Source organism: Chiloscyllium plagiosum, chromosome 1 (assembly GCF_004010195.1).
Source record: "Chiloscyllium plagiosum isolate BGI_BamShark_2017 chromosome 1, ASM401019v2, whole genome shotgun sequence".
Lineage (NCBI taxonomy): Eukaryota > Metazoa > Chordata > Chondrichthyes > Orectolobiformes > Hemiscylliidae > Chiloscyllium > Chiloscyllium plagiosum.
In genome coordinates this window covers 70,804,838-70,822,302 of record NC_057710.1, presented here as the reverse complement: position 1 = coordinate 70,822,302, position 17,465 = coordinate 70,804,838, and the positions used below count along the sequence as shown (strand labels likewise).

At 40.4% G+C, this 17,465-nt stretch overlaps 1 protein-coding gene across 1 annotated transcript in view; it reads right to left on the bottom strand.

Moving 5' to 3' along the window:
• Window positions 1-17,465, bottom strand: part of LOC122549387 (vasculin-like) — a 76,303-nt gene that overhangs the window by 44,172 nt on the left and 14,666 nt on the right. The window contains exons 4-5 of the mRNA XM_043689126.1: window positions 7,372-7,495; window positions 4,457-4,677 (exon numbers count right to left, since the gene is read on the bottom strand). Of these exons, the coding sequence (XP_043545061.1) occupies window positions 4,457-4,677; window positions 7,372-7,495 (345 nt within the window). The remainder of the gene's footprint in view (window positions 1-4,456; window positions 4,678-7,371; window positions 7,496-17,465) is intronic.

The following is a 17,465-nucleotide window of genomic DNA, read 5'->3' as shown; positions in this document are numbered from 1 at the left end:
AATTAGGGAACAAAGTTAGACACTGAAGCAAGCATAATTGAAACTAACAATAAAACATTGATTTCAGCATCTTAGGAGGTGTATATCCATGTATGGTAGCACAGAGGAGAGTAAAGTGGTCAGTTATCCAGGGTCTAAGGTCAATTGGAAACATTTTCAAGACAGTGAAGTGGTAAAGAATAAGCTACATCAAAACAAAGCCGGAATAAGGAGGCAGCTATGAAGGAGAATTTAAACGTATGGTTTCAGGCGACAAAGAGAGAGCAAAGAGCAAACAGAATCACAACTGATATTGAACGGATATAAACAGTGTGTGAGTAATGATTACAAACTTGCCTCTTGTATTCCATGTCAAAACAACAGAATATAACCAACATTCATTGACCTTCAAACTACCCATTATGGATGTGTGTGGCAATGACAGCGTAACTTGGAGTAACTTCCATTCAGCCTGCAAAGACCAAGGCCCATCTTCACTGTTTTCCCACTAAATTGAAAGCCTCCACTTTGAATAATGGCAGATTCCAACAATGATTGGAAAAGGTAATGATGAAGCATTTACAATAGCCTTCTTCTAGAAGATAAACGGCAAATTCTTGCTGAATTTTCTCATACCACCATCATAGATACTCGACTTCAGTCAATGCACATGGCATTTAGTTGCACTGGACACAGTGAAGACCATGTGAAAGTGGACTGGATTAGGTCATTCTGCTAATGAGTCTATACTGCTGAAGACCTGTGCTCCAGAATGACCTTCATCCCGAGCAGCATGAGCATTAACTAGGTTGAAAACTGTTAAGGTTTTTTTGATCAACCAAAAAAAAAAGAGATAAGTCTAAACCAACTGTTGGCAACAATGTAATTGTTGAGTGCCAACAGTTATTTGCAATAATTAACACCAAGGCTGTATTCCACCAAATGTAGCATCAAGGAGCCAAAGCAAAAAAGAGAAGTCAGTGGAGACAAAGGGAAAATTGTCCATTGGTTGGAGTCATAATTGGTACGAGATGATGGCTGTGATTGCTAGAGATCTATGATCTTTTCAGCTCCAGGATGTCACTACAGCTGTTTCTCAAAGAAGCAATGCAATCCCAAACTTTCTTCAGCCACTTCATTGATGAACTTGCCTTTATCCATAATATTAGAAGTTCACTGATTATTGCAACGTGCAGTTTAATTCAAAATTTCAGAAAGAAGCAATCCATGCCTGCATGCAACAAGACCTGGACAAAACCAGGCCAGAGCCAGACTGAATGCAGCCACTTGGCCAACTGAGTTTGAATTAGTTCTCCAGACGAACCTAATCAATCCCATTTCCCATTGGATCCCATAGCATTGCAAGTTCACTCCTTTCTGCTTGAAGTCATTAAGTATCTCTACTTCCACCACTCTCATGGTTAGTCAGTCCCAGGTTTTTTGTGAGAAAAGAAACAGATTTTCCTCATCTGCACTGTTCCAACTTATCAAAACTGTATACAGTTCAATAAATCTCCGTTCAGTCTTTTCTCCAAGTAAAACAACCCCCAGCTTCTCCAATCTAACAGTACATAAGTAAAATTATTCTGGTAATTTTCCTCTGCACACTCTCATGGATCTTCACATCTTCCGTAAAGTGTAGCTCCCCTTTGGAGATCAATGTACATGCAATCCTAGGTCTTTGTGCTGGTGCAGATGCTCTTCAGTGCCATGCAATTAAATCTGACTGGGTCCTCGCATCACACTTCTCTTTATTAAACTCCATCTGTGACTTTTCTGCCTAATCTGCAAGCCTGCATCCCATTGTAGTTAATAAGTACCATCCTCGAAGTTAGACATGGAAATTTTATATTTTCCCCTCTACGATCAAAGTTATTTATATGTGGCAAGAAAAGCAATGGTCCTGCTACTGATGCTTAGGAAACATCACTATCTACAATCCTCCAGTCTTAAAATCAAATATTTAGAAAAACCTGCTGTTTTCAGTTCTGTAGGAAATTCCTTTTAATCCAATTTGACACAGACCCTGCTTACTCATGAGGGCCCATTAACCAGCCTTTTATCCAGTACTTTGGTGAAATGCTTTCCTAAGATCTATATAGACACTAAGTAACAAAACAAACTTAACACTTACCAAGTGATAACCTTTTCTCAATGACAGGCTAATCACATCCACTTGGCATTCAATGACACCATGATCGCTCAGATCAGAGACTTGTGGTCAGTTATCAGAAATACTTCTGGATCATCGACAAAATATCTTACCTGCTGCATCAAGTCAGAATTGTGTGTTCACTAAGCAATTCATCCATGATTCCCCAAAAGCTTGCCAATAAACATATGCACAAGTCAAGAATATGATAAAATACTATTCACTTGCCTGAATACACACTAGCTGCAACAACATTCATGCTCTACACAATCCATGAAAAGTACCCCACGTGATTGCTACTTTATCTATCGGCCTCAGCATTAAATCTTCCACGATCAACATATCATGGATAGTGCAATTCCTAAGTGATGTACGCACTGCAGCAGCTCACCTAGATTAGAGTGGTGCTGGAAAAGCACAGCAGATCAGGCAGCAGTCGAGGAGCAGGAAAGATCAACATTTCGGGCAGAAACCCTTCGTCACAGCCCTTGAGGGAACATCTCCAGGACACCCGCACCGATCAACCCCACCACTCAGTAGCCGAACATTTCAACTCCCCCTCCCACTCTGCCGAGGACATGCAGATCCCGGGCCTCCTCCACTGCCGCTCCCTCACCACCCAACGCCTGGAGCAAGAACTCATCTTCCGCCTCGGATCACTTCAACCCCAGGGCATCAATGTGGACTTCACGAGTGTCCTCCATACTTTGCCTACTTCCAGAGTTAACTTCAAGACAACCTTCCTGTTCTTAAACATAACACAAGAATGTTGAAAGATGGATGTACTTTTACAGCTATAAAATATCATTTAATCTCTTATCAGAGGGTGCAACATGCTTCTTAAAAAGTTCTCATCATCATATCATTAAGTATTAGTATAAACTGACAATATTTTACAAGAATGACCCCAGGGTTGAAGAGCTTGTCATAAAAGGACACTGGGTCTGTACTCACTGGAGTCCAGAAGGATGAGGGAGAGATCTGATTAAACTTACAGAATACTGAGAGGCACGGAGGGCATGAAGAAGATGGTTCCACTAGTAGGAGAGACTAGGACCCAAGGGCACAGCCTTAGTGAAAGGACAATCCTTTAGAACTGACATGAGGAGAAATTTCTTCAGCCAGAGTGTGATTAACCTGTGGAACCATGCCACAGAGGGCAAGTTATTTTTATGACAGACATAGATACGTTCTTGATTAGTAAAAAGGATCGAGGGTTTCAGGAAGAAAGCAGGAGAATGAGGTTGAGAAACATATCAGCCATGATAAAGTAATGAAGTAGACTCAATGGGCCAAATGGCCTAATTCTGCTCCTATCTCTTATGATTTTAAGATGCTTCAAATCAGTAAGCATTAGGTTTGTTTATTAATTCCAATTGCTCGACATCCCCAATGCACATTACATTAGCCAAAATTTACTTCATGTTGTTAGATTGTATAATATTTAATTGAGCATGCTGATCCTATATAGATATTCACAATCCCTATCTCATCATAGATGAATGTACTCTTACACTGATCCGATAAAAGGATAACTGGAGTCAAAGCCTTTACTTGGAGTGGGACAAGAGACTGGGGAAAAGAGCTCCAGAACAATAGAACCTTATCAAGAAATAAAACTTAACATAGATTCAATTTCATAAAAAGTAAACAAGTTGCTCACTGAAGCAGTGGGGGCGATATCAGTAAAAAGAACTAATGTAACAACTTAGAATAATGTTTGGCTATTAGAAGGATTTTAAAAAGCATTCTTCAATTCCAACTCTGAACATTCATGAACCTTTGTAATGCTGATCAGATTACATTTTGTTTTTCAGATGCACCCCCAAAATATATTTGATTTTAATTGCTGAGAGAAGTTGAGTATTTTTGTGTACCTGGGAGAAAGTGAGGACTGCAGATGCTGGAGAGTATTTTTGAGTACATCTCTCTGCCAGGCACAGAGAGAAACTACAGATCAGCGTGTGCAATTATTTAGACTAGCAGTAGTGCCAGGAACACAATTTTAAAAAAAAAAAGAGTCAACTTTTCATGATGGCAGATTGCTCATCAAATGGAAGAAAAACCCACTGCATAATCCAAAAAACATTTTTAGAAATGGATGAATAAAGTCAACAAACTCAAATTATAAAATTTCTTGCATCATGCATTCATCTTATGAAATGGCTTCCAAACACACATCTAATATGGTAAATCAGATGGCGATGGCCTAATGCTCAACCACAAACATCAAATAGGTCAGATTATTTCATGAATTTACAATCAAAAAGGCTGTTAAAGTCAATGATTTGTCAGAGATTTTTGTTAAAAAAAAAATCAACCTACAAAATCTTCAGCCTCAAACTGCTTAGATTTCTTCTTTTCTTCCTTCTTCCCATTTTCATCTTCTGTTAAGTTATTCTCATGCAATGCTGGGGCTTTTCCTCCATGGAAAGTACCACTTCGAGGACGGGGATTCCCTCCATGGTAGCCACTTCTTGGATTTACAGTTTCTGTGCCCCGTCCTTGTGACCGCCAACCATTTTTCTCTTTTCTTCCAAAGTTTCCTGCAAACCAAATGGATTTTATTTGCAAATAATAAGGCAAGAAAGTGACATGAGTTTGATAATAATCCTAGCCAAAATGCAACTCACAGTAGAAAAGTTTGATGTCAATATATTTTCAAAGAAGAAACCAATTTTTTTACATCAATTCAAGACACCTTATTTAAAACCAAAAAACAGGATCATGTGGCATGATTCCAACCTAACATTCTAGACTAAACAACAGGTAACCTGATCGAATGGTGTTTCAACAAAGTGACCGGAAAAAGCTTAAAGTAGCAGACATCATCAAACCTAGTCTGCCAAAGGATTTGAATAACCAAGAAAATCAGGTATATGATACAGTTTCTCACTGTTCCTGCATGCTAATGAGCACAAGAACATATCTTTCTGTATGCAACTTCAATACCAAAATATCTCAAGATGCTTCAAAGAAGAGTTATCACACAAAAAAGAGATAAATAAGGAAATTTGAGGGGATACAGCCAAAAGTTTGGTCAATAGGGGTAGTTGCGAAGGAGAATGAGTGTCAGAAATGCAGAGAATTTTTGTAGTAGAACTCCAGAGTGTGGGACATTGTTGTGCCATTAGTTTTCAATCACTTGCAGTGCAATTAAAACCTCAGGTGATCAAAAGGCTAGAATTCTAGAAGCTTAGATCTCTGTAGATTTGGGAAATGATTTTAAAAATCAAGGAATTGTTTGTCTGGGAGCCCATGTACGTCAACAAACACAGGGGTATTTAGCAAATGTGACTTGGTGCAAAAACTTCTAAAATCATGAGAATGTTCCAAGCCCACACCATAAAAACTATCCTTGCCCAGGAATCACAAGTTAAATTGTAGAAAAAGCAACCTGACATTGCTTCAATGAATTTTTCAGTTGAGTCATTGCTGTGATCAACATAGCTTTATCAAAATGAAATTGTTGCCAAATCGTAACTTCCCAATTTTGACTGCGGTTTTATAACTAGTAACATAAATAAAAGAGGTCCATTCAATGTAGTATATTTAGATCATCGTTCAATACCTGATCATACAAGAGATGGTATACAAGAATTAAGTTCATGAGATTTGGGTAATGTGTTGAGGACTGGTTGATAGACAGAAAACTCAGGAAGAATAAACAAGTCATTTTTGGATTGGCAGGTTGTAACTAGTGGGAAGTCACCATGATTGGTGCTTGGGCCTTGGCTGTTTACAGTCTATATCACAGCTGAGAAAACCAAATACAAAAAAAGATAGCCAAGTTTGAAAACCACACAGCAGTGTCAAAAAAAACTGCAAGGAAGGCACAGAAGAGTCTGCAAAGGAAAATATCTTTGTTAACCAAGTGGGCAATGGATATGGCAAAAAGTGAAATTGTGCACTTTGAGAGAAAAGTTTTACAAAAGGTGAATAATTAGACTTTGGGAATTCTTTTACATGAAACAGAAAATCATGTGGCAATAGTAAATGGTATGTTAGCCTTTATTTCAAGGGGGTTGGAGCTCAAATGCAATTATATAGCAGAGAGAGATCAGACACAAGATATTATGTCACAAAATACAGATTTTGTCTCCTTAACCAAAAGGATGTACCTGCCGCATAGGAGGACAAAGATTCAAGAGATTGGATTCCTGGGTCAAGAAGGTTGCTATTTGCACCAAAATAAAGTCAAATTAACTTTTTAAATACATAATTTATACAATTGAGGTGATCACATGAGATACCCAAGAAAATTAAAAGACAATAGATTACAGAGCAAAATGATTTTGAATTTAAGTTAATGTCAAAACAATAATACACAAAAGCAGATGCTGATTGTCTGCTTCCCCTGGCCTTCGAGTTTCAAACTAGAGGTCATTAGCTCAGAGTATTGGTTCATAGAGAATAAGGAGAAATTTCTTCAAAATCAAAAGGATTGTAAATCTAATTCTCTACCTCTGAGGCCATGAATACTCAAACCACTGAGTATCTTTTAAGCTGAGATCAATAGATTTTTTTAGATACTGTATAATAAGGGAACACAAAGCTTTTATTTTTTGATGTTTTTCAGTCAGTTTTGTACTTACAGCCCTTAGCTTCTTTGGAAACAAACCACAAAAGGATATGCGGCACCATTAAATCAATTTTACTTAATTAGCTTCACCCAATTTTAATATAGGTTATTAAAATACATTGAAGATACACAAGAGGTATGATTTACGTCATAAGAATGGGTTGAGCATTAATTTAAAAGTCTTGTAACATGTGACCATTTGTCCATGTAAACCCAATAATATGAACCGGATACTTACTGAAAAAGATTTGTCTGTAACTTGAACATATTCAACATGCATTACAAGACAGTGTTCAAATATATCAAGTATAAAGAGCAAATTAATTTGATATTAAATGTCAAAAACATGAAATAGGAAAAAAAATCTGACTTTTACCAAATAGGGTTGATAAGTTAATTTAAATATGTTCGCTCAAGACACACCACATTGAACAAGCCACTTTTATAAAAACGCTAATATTGCTTGGTTATTCATAACATTATAGCTAAAGAATTAAAAAATGGAGTTAATATCCCAAATTCATGATTGAGATTTAAGATATTAATTAAACTGAAATCAACTATCATTGCAATGCTCTATTTTCAACATACCCCACCACATATTACCTGTAAACGCACAACTTTCTCACCACACTCATTAGTTGATTAATTAACACACCTCCGCTAGAACGAGTCCCAGAAGACTCCAAGCTGTCTGACGAGTTGTGTCGCCTGCGATTCACATCATAACGATTCTCTGGTCGGACCAAAGTTTCAGGATTCTTTTCAACATTGAGTGACTGCTATAAACAAAACCAACAAAACGCAATTGAAAACCAACAATGTAGAAAAGAAAACAGAAAAGATCCAAAATTCAAAGAATACAGAATATATAACATATCACATCTTTCATTAAATACCTCAAACACAATGACTTAAAAAATGAGAACACTTGCTTTTTCAACAGATTCGTCATTTTGTGTCCAGCAAACAAACATGGACAAACATCAACAAAAGGAGCCAACAAATCGGTTTTCAGCAAAACATGAGTCAATCGCGAACCAGAAAATGCAAAAAAAGTGTCTCAGCAAAAACCTCCCATTGAATGAATGGCATTTCGGACAATGCAAGATTTAGCTGCATCGTCTATACACACACAGGCCCTGAAGCTCGACTTCAATCCACAATTTTCTGATGCAGGGAAACAAAAAAAAAAGGTGTTGTCAACTCAGTCAAGCTAATTTTGTACGTCAACTTTCAGTTGTAGAAGAAACCACCAGCGGGGGCACTCCCCACCGAGCCTCACAAGAGAGTCAATATGGACTTTATCCCTTGGCAATTCAACAAGTGACTGACTGCTCTGCAGTTGGTTCCCTATCATGTACTACCCTTTTGCTGGACATCAGCAGAGAACAACATACTGTGAAGCAACTGACTTGAATCAGGCAAAAAATACTTCAGAAACCCCAAGTATGAAGCTCAAGCCTTAATTATGTTACTGCTAAAAACTCAAAGTAAATATATTGTGAATAATCATAATACAAAGGTCTCACTTTTTTCCAGTTATTATCTCCAATCCCATTATCCTTTAATGAATTTGGCTATGAAAGGCCAAAAGCTGAAAGACCATATCACAACTTTAAGTTTGTATGTCACTAGCACAATAGTACTTTCAATTTGCTTTTGGTGCAAACATACCATAGGTGAGCACAGCATTTTGGATGGTGGATTTCACTCTTACGTTCTTAGATTAACACCACTTTTGACTATTTTTCTTCATTTTGGAATTCTGGACCAAAACAGGGCAAGGACTGTGGAAGCAATTGCTGCATTTTTTAAACAAGTAACTGTTAGCTCCAGTTTCACTGCTACTTTGTTCAAACACTGGGAGAAACGACCTAAAGATGCCACAGTACAAGGACTGATGCCTCCAGACTGCAAAGACACACACTCTCTCCCCTCCTATTACTCTCCCCCACCAGCTGTTACCTCTAACCAGTACTGAAAGACTTCACAATTAGTGTGCCAACCATCTGGTGTCTTGCACATAGAATTGAGTGGACCTGCAAATAAAGAGATTGGAGACTAGAAGTAAAAGAGCCTTAACAGAAAAAGAACGTAAATGATGCGGTAAGTTACAAGGACAAGAAAGACTAAGGGTAGGTTTATGAAGCAAAGTGAAATGTTTATGATTTTGAAAGGGACAAGATCAAAATTAAAATAAATGCCATGGAGGCAGGGGGAATGTTCAGCACAAAAAAGACAACAGTTTTAGGAATAAAGGCCACAAATGAATACCGTTTCGGACCAAGAGTATTATCAGATGAAGCACTAAGGGATTACAAATAAAATAAAGATAATAAACAATACCTCTTGATTTGACAGTTACATGGGGCCTTTATTTGAGCTGGTGATAAATCAATTAAAGAAATAAAAGGTAGTCAAAATTAGATTCTTCGTTCCTTTCAGTAGTTAAGCATTTTTGTAGATGAAAAATATTTCAGTTGACCATCAGCAACATTTTAAACACAAAAATCAATACAGCTCTGCTATCAATTGCAAAATGCAATTTTAATTTTCAAATATAATGGTTGGGTATTTTACGATGCAACCCATCGGGACATGATTGCAGGAGTTCATGACAACATCCTTGTCTCAACCATAGTCAGCTGCTTCAACAATTTTTACTCCAACACAATACCGTGTGCGTGGACATGCAGTGGCTATTCAAAGTATCGATTTGCATTCAAATTTTCACCGATGATTAAGTTGCTTATGAGGCCTGCAATGAAACTTCATTTGACAAGTGGTAGCTAACATTCACACTGAACCACTAACTAACATTATATCGAACAAGAGAAAACCCAGACATCTTTCTAACCTTGAAAGAGATCTTAAAGAACAGGAGGAGTAGGCCATCTGCCCCATTGAGCCTGCTCCGCCATTCAATAAGATCATGGCTGATCTTTTTGTGGACTCGGCTTCACTTACCCTCAGGCTCAGCATAACCCTTCATTCTTTCACTGTTCAAAAATCTATCTTTACGTTAAAACATTCAATGAGGTCGCTTCAACTGCTTCACTGGATAGGGAATTCCATAGATTCACAACCCTTTGGGAGAAGTTGTTCCTCCTCAACTCCGTTCTAAATCTGCTCCCCCTTATTTTCAGCCTATGCCCCCTAGTTCTAGTTTCACCCGCAAGTGTAAACAACCCCCCTGCTTCTTATCTATTCCATTCATAATTTTATGTTTCTGTAAGATCCTCCTCATTCTTCTGAATTCAATAAGTATAATCCCAATTTACTCAAGTTCTCCTCATAAACCAATCCCCTCAACTCCAGAATCAACCTAGTGATTATCCTCTACAGTCCATCCTTTCTCAGCAAGAAGACCAAAACTGTACACAGGTACACCACCTTAACCTCTCTATTATTAAACTCCATCCCTCTAGCAATGAAGGACAATGTTCAATTTGCCTTAAATACCTGCATACCTGTGATTCATGTACAAAGCCAATGACTAGTAAACCACCATCAGCACAAAACCATTTGTTCCCCATAGCACAAGGATTATGTTTACTGAACACTCCAGCCCATAAATCATACCATTACCGCAATCTCCTTAGCTCCTTGAGCTGTTTAACTGCACAGAACTAGTTGATGGCTGCAAACTTTGGTGCTCCAAGGAAAGAGAGATGTTCTCTCATTAGAGGGATATGACTAGTGGTGGTTTAACCAGAGGGTTTGGGACGTTTTGGCGCAGCAGTTTGGGCACTGGCGTTTTGGCATGGCCGTTTGGGCACCAAACCTATTTGGTGCCACCCCATTTGGTGACAGATGTTTTGGTGCTAAGAACATTCCTTAATTTGTCAATGTGTCTGTATGGACAGCTTTAGTGTAACAAAGTTACAATATATCTGTTATACAACCATCTGTTGTTATGTTGAATAACCACGTATGTTTATCGAATGGTGTAGATAAGTTTAATTTCAACATAAATATACTACTTGTACATATGAACATATATTGCATGCATTTTTTTGTACTAATTGTTTTTGTATATAGTAGTTGAGCATGCAGCCTCAAAGACCAATAGGTACATTGCTGTTTGCACCTCCTTTGTAGAAATTGAGCTAGTACATATTTGGAAACAGGAAAACTAGCTCTCTCCTCATTTAGCTGTTTACTTGAGGAGCCTTGCTCGTAATTACTAAATGAACTAAATAAAGCTACGTTTCAATCAACATTTTTTTCCTAGTGCCAAAACGTCTGTCGCCAAATGGGCTGCGCCACATCAGCTGGCGCCCAAATGGCCGTGCCCAACTGTCCCATTCCGTAACCAGCGGGTCACAACTCAAGGGACGGGGCAGATTGAGAAGCACAGTCTTCTGTAGTAAGCTTTGCCAGTGCGAAAATTGGACTTATGCGGTTAGCGCCACTGTGTTGCGAGCCAACCATCGGGACACAAGCTAACTGATGCCTGAGGAATACATCGCCAGGTTTCGAAATTAGAGATGTCCGAGCCCACTACCCCACACAGATAGATCTGCGAGTCTCTCACTCACTGCTACCCCCAGGTCATCTCTTCTGCCCTGAAGCTCTTCAATCATGTCCTGAAACAGACTTGCAGCACCATCCTCATGGCCTGTCCTACCTGCCAATCGTTCTTCCCACCTGCCAATCTTTCCTCCCACCTATCTGCTCCACCCTCCTCTCCGACCTATCACCTTTATACATCGCCATCCACCTATTGCACGCTTAGCTACTTTCTCCCCAGCCCCACCCTCCCCTCCCATTTATCTCTCCGCCCCAGAGGCTCCAAGCCTCATTTCTGTTGAAGGGCTCCTGCCCAAAATGTCAATTTTCCTGCTCCTCGGATGCTGCCCGGCCTGCTGTGCTTTTCCAGCACCACTACTCTTGACTCTGATCTCCCAACATCTGCAGTCCTCACTTTCGCCTAATTGATTTTTAAACTTTGTCCACCCCAGTTCAACACTGGCACCTCCGCATCAACACTACCTATCGTTAGCCACTAAACAGTCTCGATTTAACAACTATTAACCCTCCCAGCCAGATGGTTATCACTCCTTTGTCTGTCCAACTGTTCTTCCCTCTCAAATGGTGACAGAGCCCAATCATTCAGTCTGAACCCCCTCCCTCCACCCTCTCTTCTGCATATCCGGTGGCACAGTGGTTAGCACTGCTGCCTCGCAGCGCCAGAGACCCGGGTTCAATTCCCGCCTCAGGCGACTGACTCTGTGGAGTTTGCACATTCTCCCCGTGTCTGCGTGGGTTTCCTCCGGGTGCTCCGGTTTCCTCCCACAGTCCAAAGATGTGCAGGTCAGATGAATTGGCCATGCTAAATTGCCTGTAGTGTTAGGTAAGGGGTAGATGTAGGAGTATGGGTGGGTTGCGCTTCGGCGGGTCGGTGTGGACTTGTTGGGCCGAAGGGCCTGTTTCCACACTGTAAGTAATCTAATCTAATCATATAAACTGACATTTTCCTAGCTATTTTCACTTCTGAAGAAGGGTCACCAGACCTGAAATGTTAACTGATCTCTCTTCACAGACGCAAATCAGACCTGTTAAGCTTTCCCAGCAACTTCTGATTTTGTTTCAGATTTACAGCATGGGCAGTTCTTTTGGTTTTTCAACCAGAATGTAGACAAAGTTTCAAGCTCTTCAACCAACTGTTTTGAAACCGAGCTCATCTCTTTCACAGAAAAACAGTTCAGAATGATTTGTGTCAAAGTACCAGATGTTTGAAATTATATATTTTATATCATTTTGTATAGGAAACTGTCAATTATTGTTTGAGATGCTGTTTAGAGGCTGACAAAGCAGAGGAGAATATAGGAAGAAGGATCAGGTCATTAGTGAAAAACATCAACTATTGACAGCAATCACGAACCGAATGACTGCTCTATGCCTAGGCTAATAGTATATTTGGCACTTTTTGACCTGTTCAGCAATTCCTCCTGCTCTTTTATAAAAGAGTGGAGGAGAGCAAACAAGGTTCCATAAAAAAAAAGGTCTCCGTCTCACATAAAACTTGATAAAACAGATAATAATTCAGTCTTTGAATTACTGGTAGAGTTAGGAAAGCTACACAACTCCTTAGCTTTGAAATTGGGAATTAACATTATGATGTTCTAAGCAATTAATTCTGGATTTAAATTTGTTATTGTTCCAAGGTTTACCTTTATAAACTGGACTCAGATTATAGTCTAAACCACAAGATTGAAAAGGGATTATTCAGTTGCCTGAAGATGAGGAGGATATGAGACAGAGAGAGCTGGTGTCATTTTTAAAGAGCATGGCATACTAGAAAAGGTTATTCTGTTTAATCCTGTGCAATGGCAAATGACCAGACACTCTAAAGTCACACTTTGATTTGGAGAGAGGGCTTGCTGATGGAAACAGTCCTTCATATCAAGTAGGTGAAATATATCCAACAGCCTGAAACTCATAACAGAAATGTTCAAGTATTATTCAGTAATCAATTCCAAACTTGAAAGTTTTCTTCTAATCTAAAAACTTATGTAGTGAATTCTCTACTATTCCAGTGCTTTTTTTGCCATTTAGAGGCATAGAGATGTACAGCATGGAAACAGATCCTTCGGTCCAACCTATCCGCGCCGACCAGATATCCCAACCTAAAATCAGTCCCACCTGCCAGCACCCTGCCCATATCCACCAAATTCTTCCTATTCATATACCCATCCAAATGTCTCTTAAATGTTGCAATTGTACCAGCCTCCACCACATCCTCTGGCAGCTCATTCCATACACGTACCACCCTCTGCGTGAAAAAATTGCTCCTTAGGTCTCTTGTATAATCTTTCCCCTCTTACCCTAAACCCTCTAGTTCTGGACTCCTCCACCTCAGGGAAAAGACTTGTGTATTTATCCTATCCATTTCCCTCCTGATTTTATAAACCTCCATGAGGTCACCCCTCAGCCTCCAACGCTCCAGGGAAAACAGCTCTAGCCTATTCAACCTCTCCCTATAGCTCAAATCCTTCAACCCTGGCAACATCCTTGTAAATCTTTTCTGAATCCTTTCAAGTTTCACAACATCTTTCCGATAGGAAGGAGACCAGAATTGCACGCAATATTCCAACAGTGGCCTAACCAATGTCCTGTACAGCCGCACATGTGGCCTAACCAATGTCCTGTACAGACCTCCCAACTCCTGTACTCAATACTCTGACCAATAAAGGAAAGCATACCAAACTCCTCCTTCACTATCCTATCTACTTACGACTCCACTTTCAGGGAGCTATGAACCTGCACTCCAAGGTTTCTTTGTTCAGCCACACTCCCTAGGACCTTACCATTAAGTGTATAAGTCCTGCTAAGATTTGCTTTCCCAAAATGCAGCACCTCGCATTTATTTGAATTAAACTCCATCTGCCACTTCTCAGCCCATTCGCCCATCTGATCAAGATCCCGTTGTAATCTGAGGTAACCTTCTTTGCTGTCCACTACACTTCCAATTTTGATATCATCAGCAAACTTAATAACTATACCTCTTATGCTCACATCCAAATCATTGACAAATGATCAGCTTCTGAGAGCAAGCAAATTGGATAAGAATCACATTTGCATAAAATTCCTATTTGTATTAATTTAACAAAACCAGTTTAAAACAAAATGGCATTGGTTTGTTGTAAGCAAACAGGGAAACTTACATGCAACACTTCAACCAATGCACTGCAAACAACGCATCGGGAAGTTTCAACCGAATATGGCACAGTTTTCAATGACCTTACAACTATTAGCAATGGAATACAGACTATATGGATTAATTTTATGCAGGGCTGGGACAAAGATGGGCATGTTGTAGGCTGAATTTAAAGTGAATTCCTATTCCAGCCAAGTTTGAGAGAGAATGTACAATGGAATCCATGGTCTCAAAGCTTGGTGTTTTCCTTCTTCAGACAGAACATATCTGAAGTTTCTGCTTCAGTTCCAGTTAACAAAGAGAAACTGAATCCTTCAGTTGAAGAAACTAAAATGGAAAATGGAATTTCAGACGCGCAGAGAAATTGGCAATGGTGGAAAGCAGATGCTTTACTTTAAAAATGCTGTTCAAACTTAGGTCCCAGTGGTTTGGTGCGTGCAGGCTGCAGATAGTAACAGGTGCAAGAAGGTAGTAGTAGACCAATACACAACAACCGCTGCAGTTGTTTTGGTTACATAGACATTAGTCTTGATTGCCTGAATTAACTACTGCATTCAGAGTGGAGAGGCTTCTACAAACGTGTGTTGTTGGTGAATGCCATGAGTTGTTGTTGGTTGGAGATCAGGCTAAGCCCCAGAAAAAAGCAAGCTGGAATTTTAAGAGTAAATTCACAGCACTGAAGGACTTTAGGACTTGGAAAATGGACTGTACGTGTAAAGTGAACCATCTATTAAATCTGTGACATCTACCGTCCTTGTGTGTTAGTGCTATCAGGAAATAACTTTGAGATTGACTGCAATTTGCCTAATTAAGTGTAATCTCAATAAATTGATCCCAACAAGCAAACCAAAAATCAGTCTGTTTAGTTTGCTTTAATTTGGCAGAAGCCAAAAGTCTGACTTCTGGGCCAAAAAATCCAGATTCAAGTCCTTTCTGCCCTGGATGTGTCACAACATCTCTCGAGAGCATCAGAGAGCGGTGGGAGCTGGGCGGAAGTGAAGGCAGAGCACAAAGCCAGTCGGGAAGGTAAGTGATTGTTATTAGAGTGGGTGTGTTCTAGACCCCAGGTCCTACAAAGTAGGGCCTCCCTCCCTCCTCCTCTAACCTAAATTAACGAGTCCACAGACTTGCCCCAAAAAGAAGGTCCAAGAAAGTTCCTGTGGATTGAAGAGTGAGGCTTTGACAAGGAGGTTGAGTAAAGTGATTACGCCATAGTTGAAGAGGGTGAAGACATGACTGCCAAGCTGGTTCAGTGTGCTACGTGCTTGATGTGGGAGGTCAACAACTCTGGTGTGTCTGGCTCATATAAGTGTGGAAAGTGTGTGCACGTTCAGCTACTGAGAGCATATTGCAGCACTGATGAAAGAACTCGAGGACCTTAGGCTCATCCGAGAGAATGAGATCTTTCTGGACAAGACCTTCAGCGAGGTTATTACACCAAATCATAGCAGAAGAGAGCAGACAATGAGGAAGGCAGAGAGGAGACAGGTGCAAGAGACCCCAGGGGAAGTACCGGTCAGGAACAAGTTGAATCTTTTGGAAACAGTAGAGACAGAGGACACTGCCAGTCCGTGAGGCAGCCAGGTCTGTCAATCAAAAGTTGGCATGGAGACAGAGCGGAAGAGTCGGACATTGCGCAGAGCCGTGGTAATAGGGGACTCCATAGTGAGAGGAACTGACCGGGGTTTTTGTGGCAGCAGGCGGGACTTAAGGATGGTGTGTTGCCTTCCTGGTGCCAGGGTTAAACACATCACAGACAGAGTGCAGGAAATCCTCAAGGACGAAGGTGAAGAGCCAGAGGTGGTGGTACATGTCGGCACAAAATGATGTCGGGAAGAGGAGGAGGAACATACTACAGCGGAACTTCGGAGAACTAGGAAGGCGGCTGAAAAGCAGGACATCCAAGGTGGTTATCTCCGGTTTGCTTCCAGTTCCTCGGGCTGGTCAGGCCAGAAACAGGGAGATAATGGACTTGAACGTGTGGCTGGCGAACTGGTGTAGGAAGCAAGGATTTAAATTCTTGGATCACTGGGGTATGTTTTGTGGTAAGCATAAATTCTACGAGAGAGAGACGGTTTGCACCTTAATAGGTTAGGGACCAGCATTCTGGCAGGCAGGTTTACTACTGCAACACCGCTACATTTAAACTCAGTAGCGGGGGGGGGACAAACTGGATGTTCAAGAAGGAAATTGGAGGGAAAGTTAGAACAAGAGAAGTCAAGAAAGACAACTGTATCAATGAGGCAGAAAACTCAAAGGGATCATGCTGGAAGGTTGAGTGAAATAGGAGTTGATGGGAAGGATGAGAGCAGTAACAAATTAAAAATACTATACATGTATGCACGAAGCATTAGAAATAAGATGGATGAGCTTGAGGTTCTTTTGGAAATTGGCAGATACGATATTGTGGGGATAACTGACATGTGGCTTCAAGTGGACTGGGCCTGGGATATGAATATTCAAGGCTACACATGCTATCATAAGGACAGACTGACAGGCAGAGAGGGTGGGGTGGTCATGTTGGTAAGGGATGATATTCAGTCCCTTGCGTGGGGTGGGGGGGGAACCTAGAATCAGGGAATGTAGAGTCAGTGTGGATAGAACTGAGAAATATTAAGGGTAAAAAGACCCACTTGGGAGTCATCTGCAGGCCCCCAAACAGTAGTCTGGATGTCGGATGCAAGTTAAATCAGGAGCTGAAATTGGCCTGCCGCAAAGATGTTACTACAGTTGTTATGGGGGATTTCGAGGAGAAAGTGAGGTCTGCAGATGCTGGAGATCAAAGTTGAAATCCCCCATAACAACTTTACAGTTGTTATGGGGGATTTCAACATGCAGGTAGACTGGGAGAATCAGGATGGTATTCGACCTCAAGAAAGAGACTTTGTGGAGTGCCTCAGAGATGGATTCTTAGAACAGCTGGTGCTGGAGCCGATCAGGGAGAAGGCAATTCTGGATCTGGTATTGTGCAACGAACCAGAATTGATCAGGGACCTCGAGAAGGAGCCATTGGGAAGTAGTGACCATAATACAATAAGCTCCAATCTGCAATTTGAGAGGGAGAGGGTACAATCAGAAGTGACAAT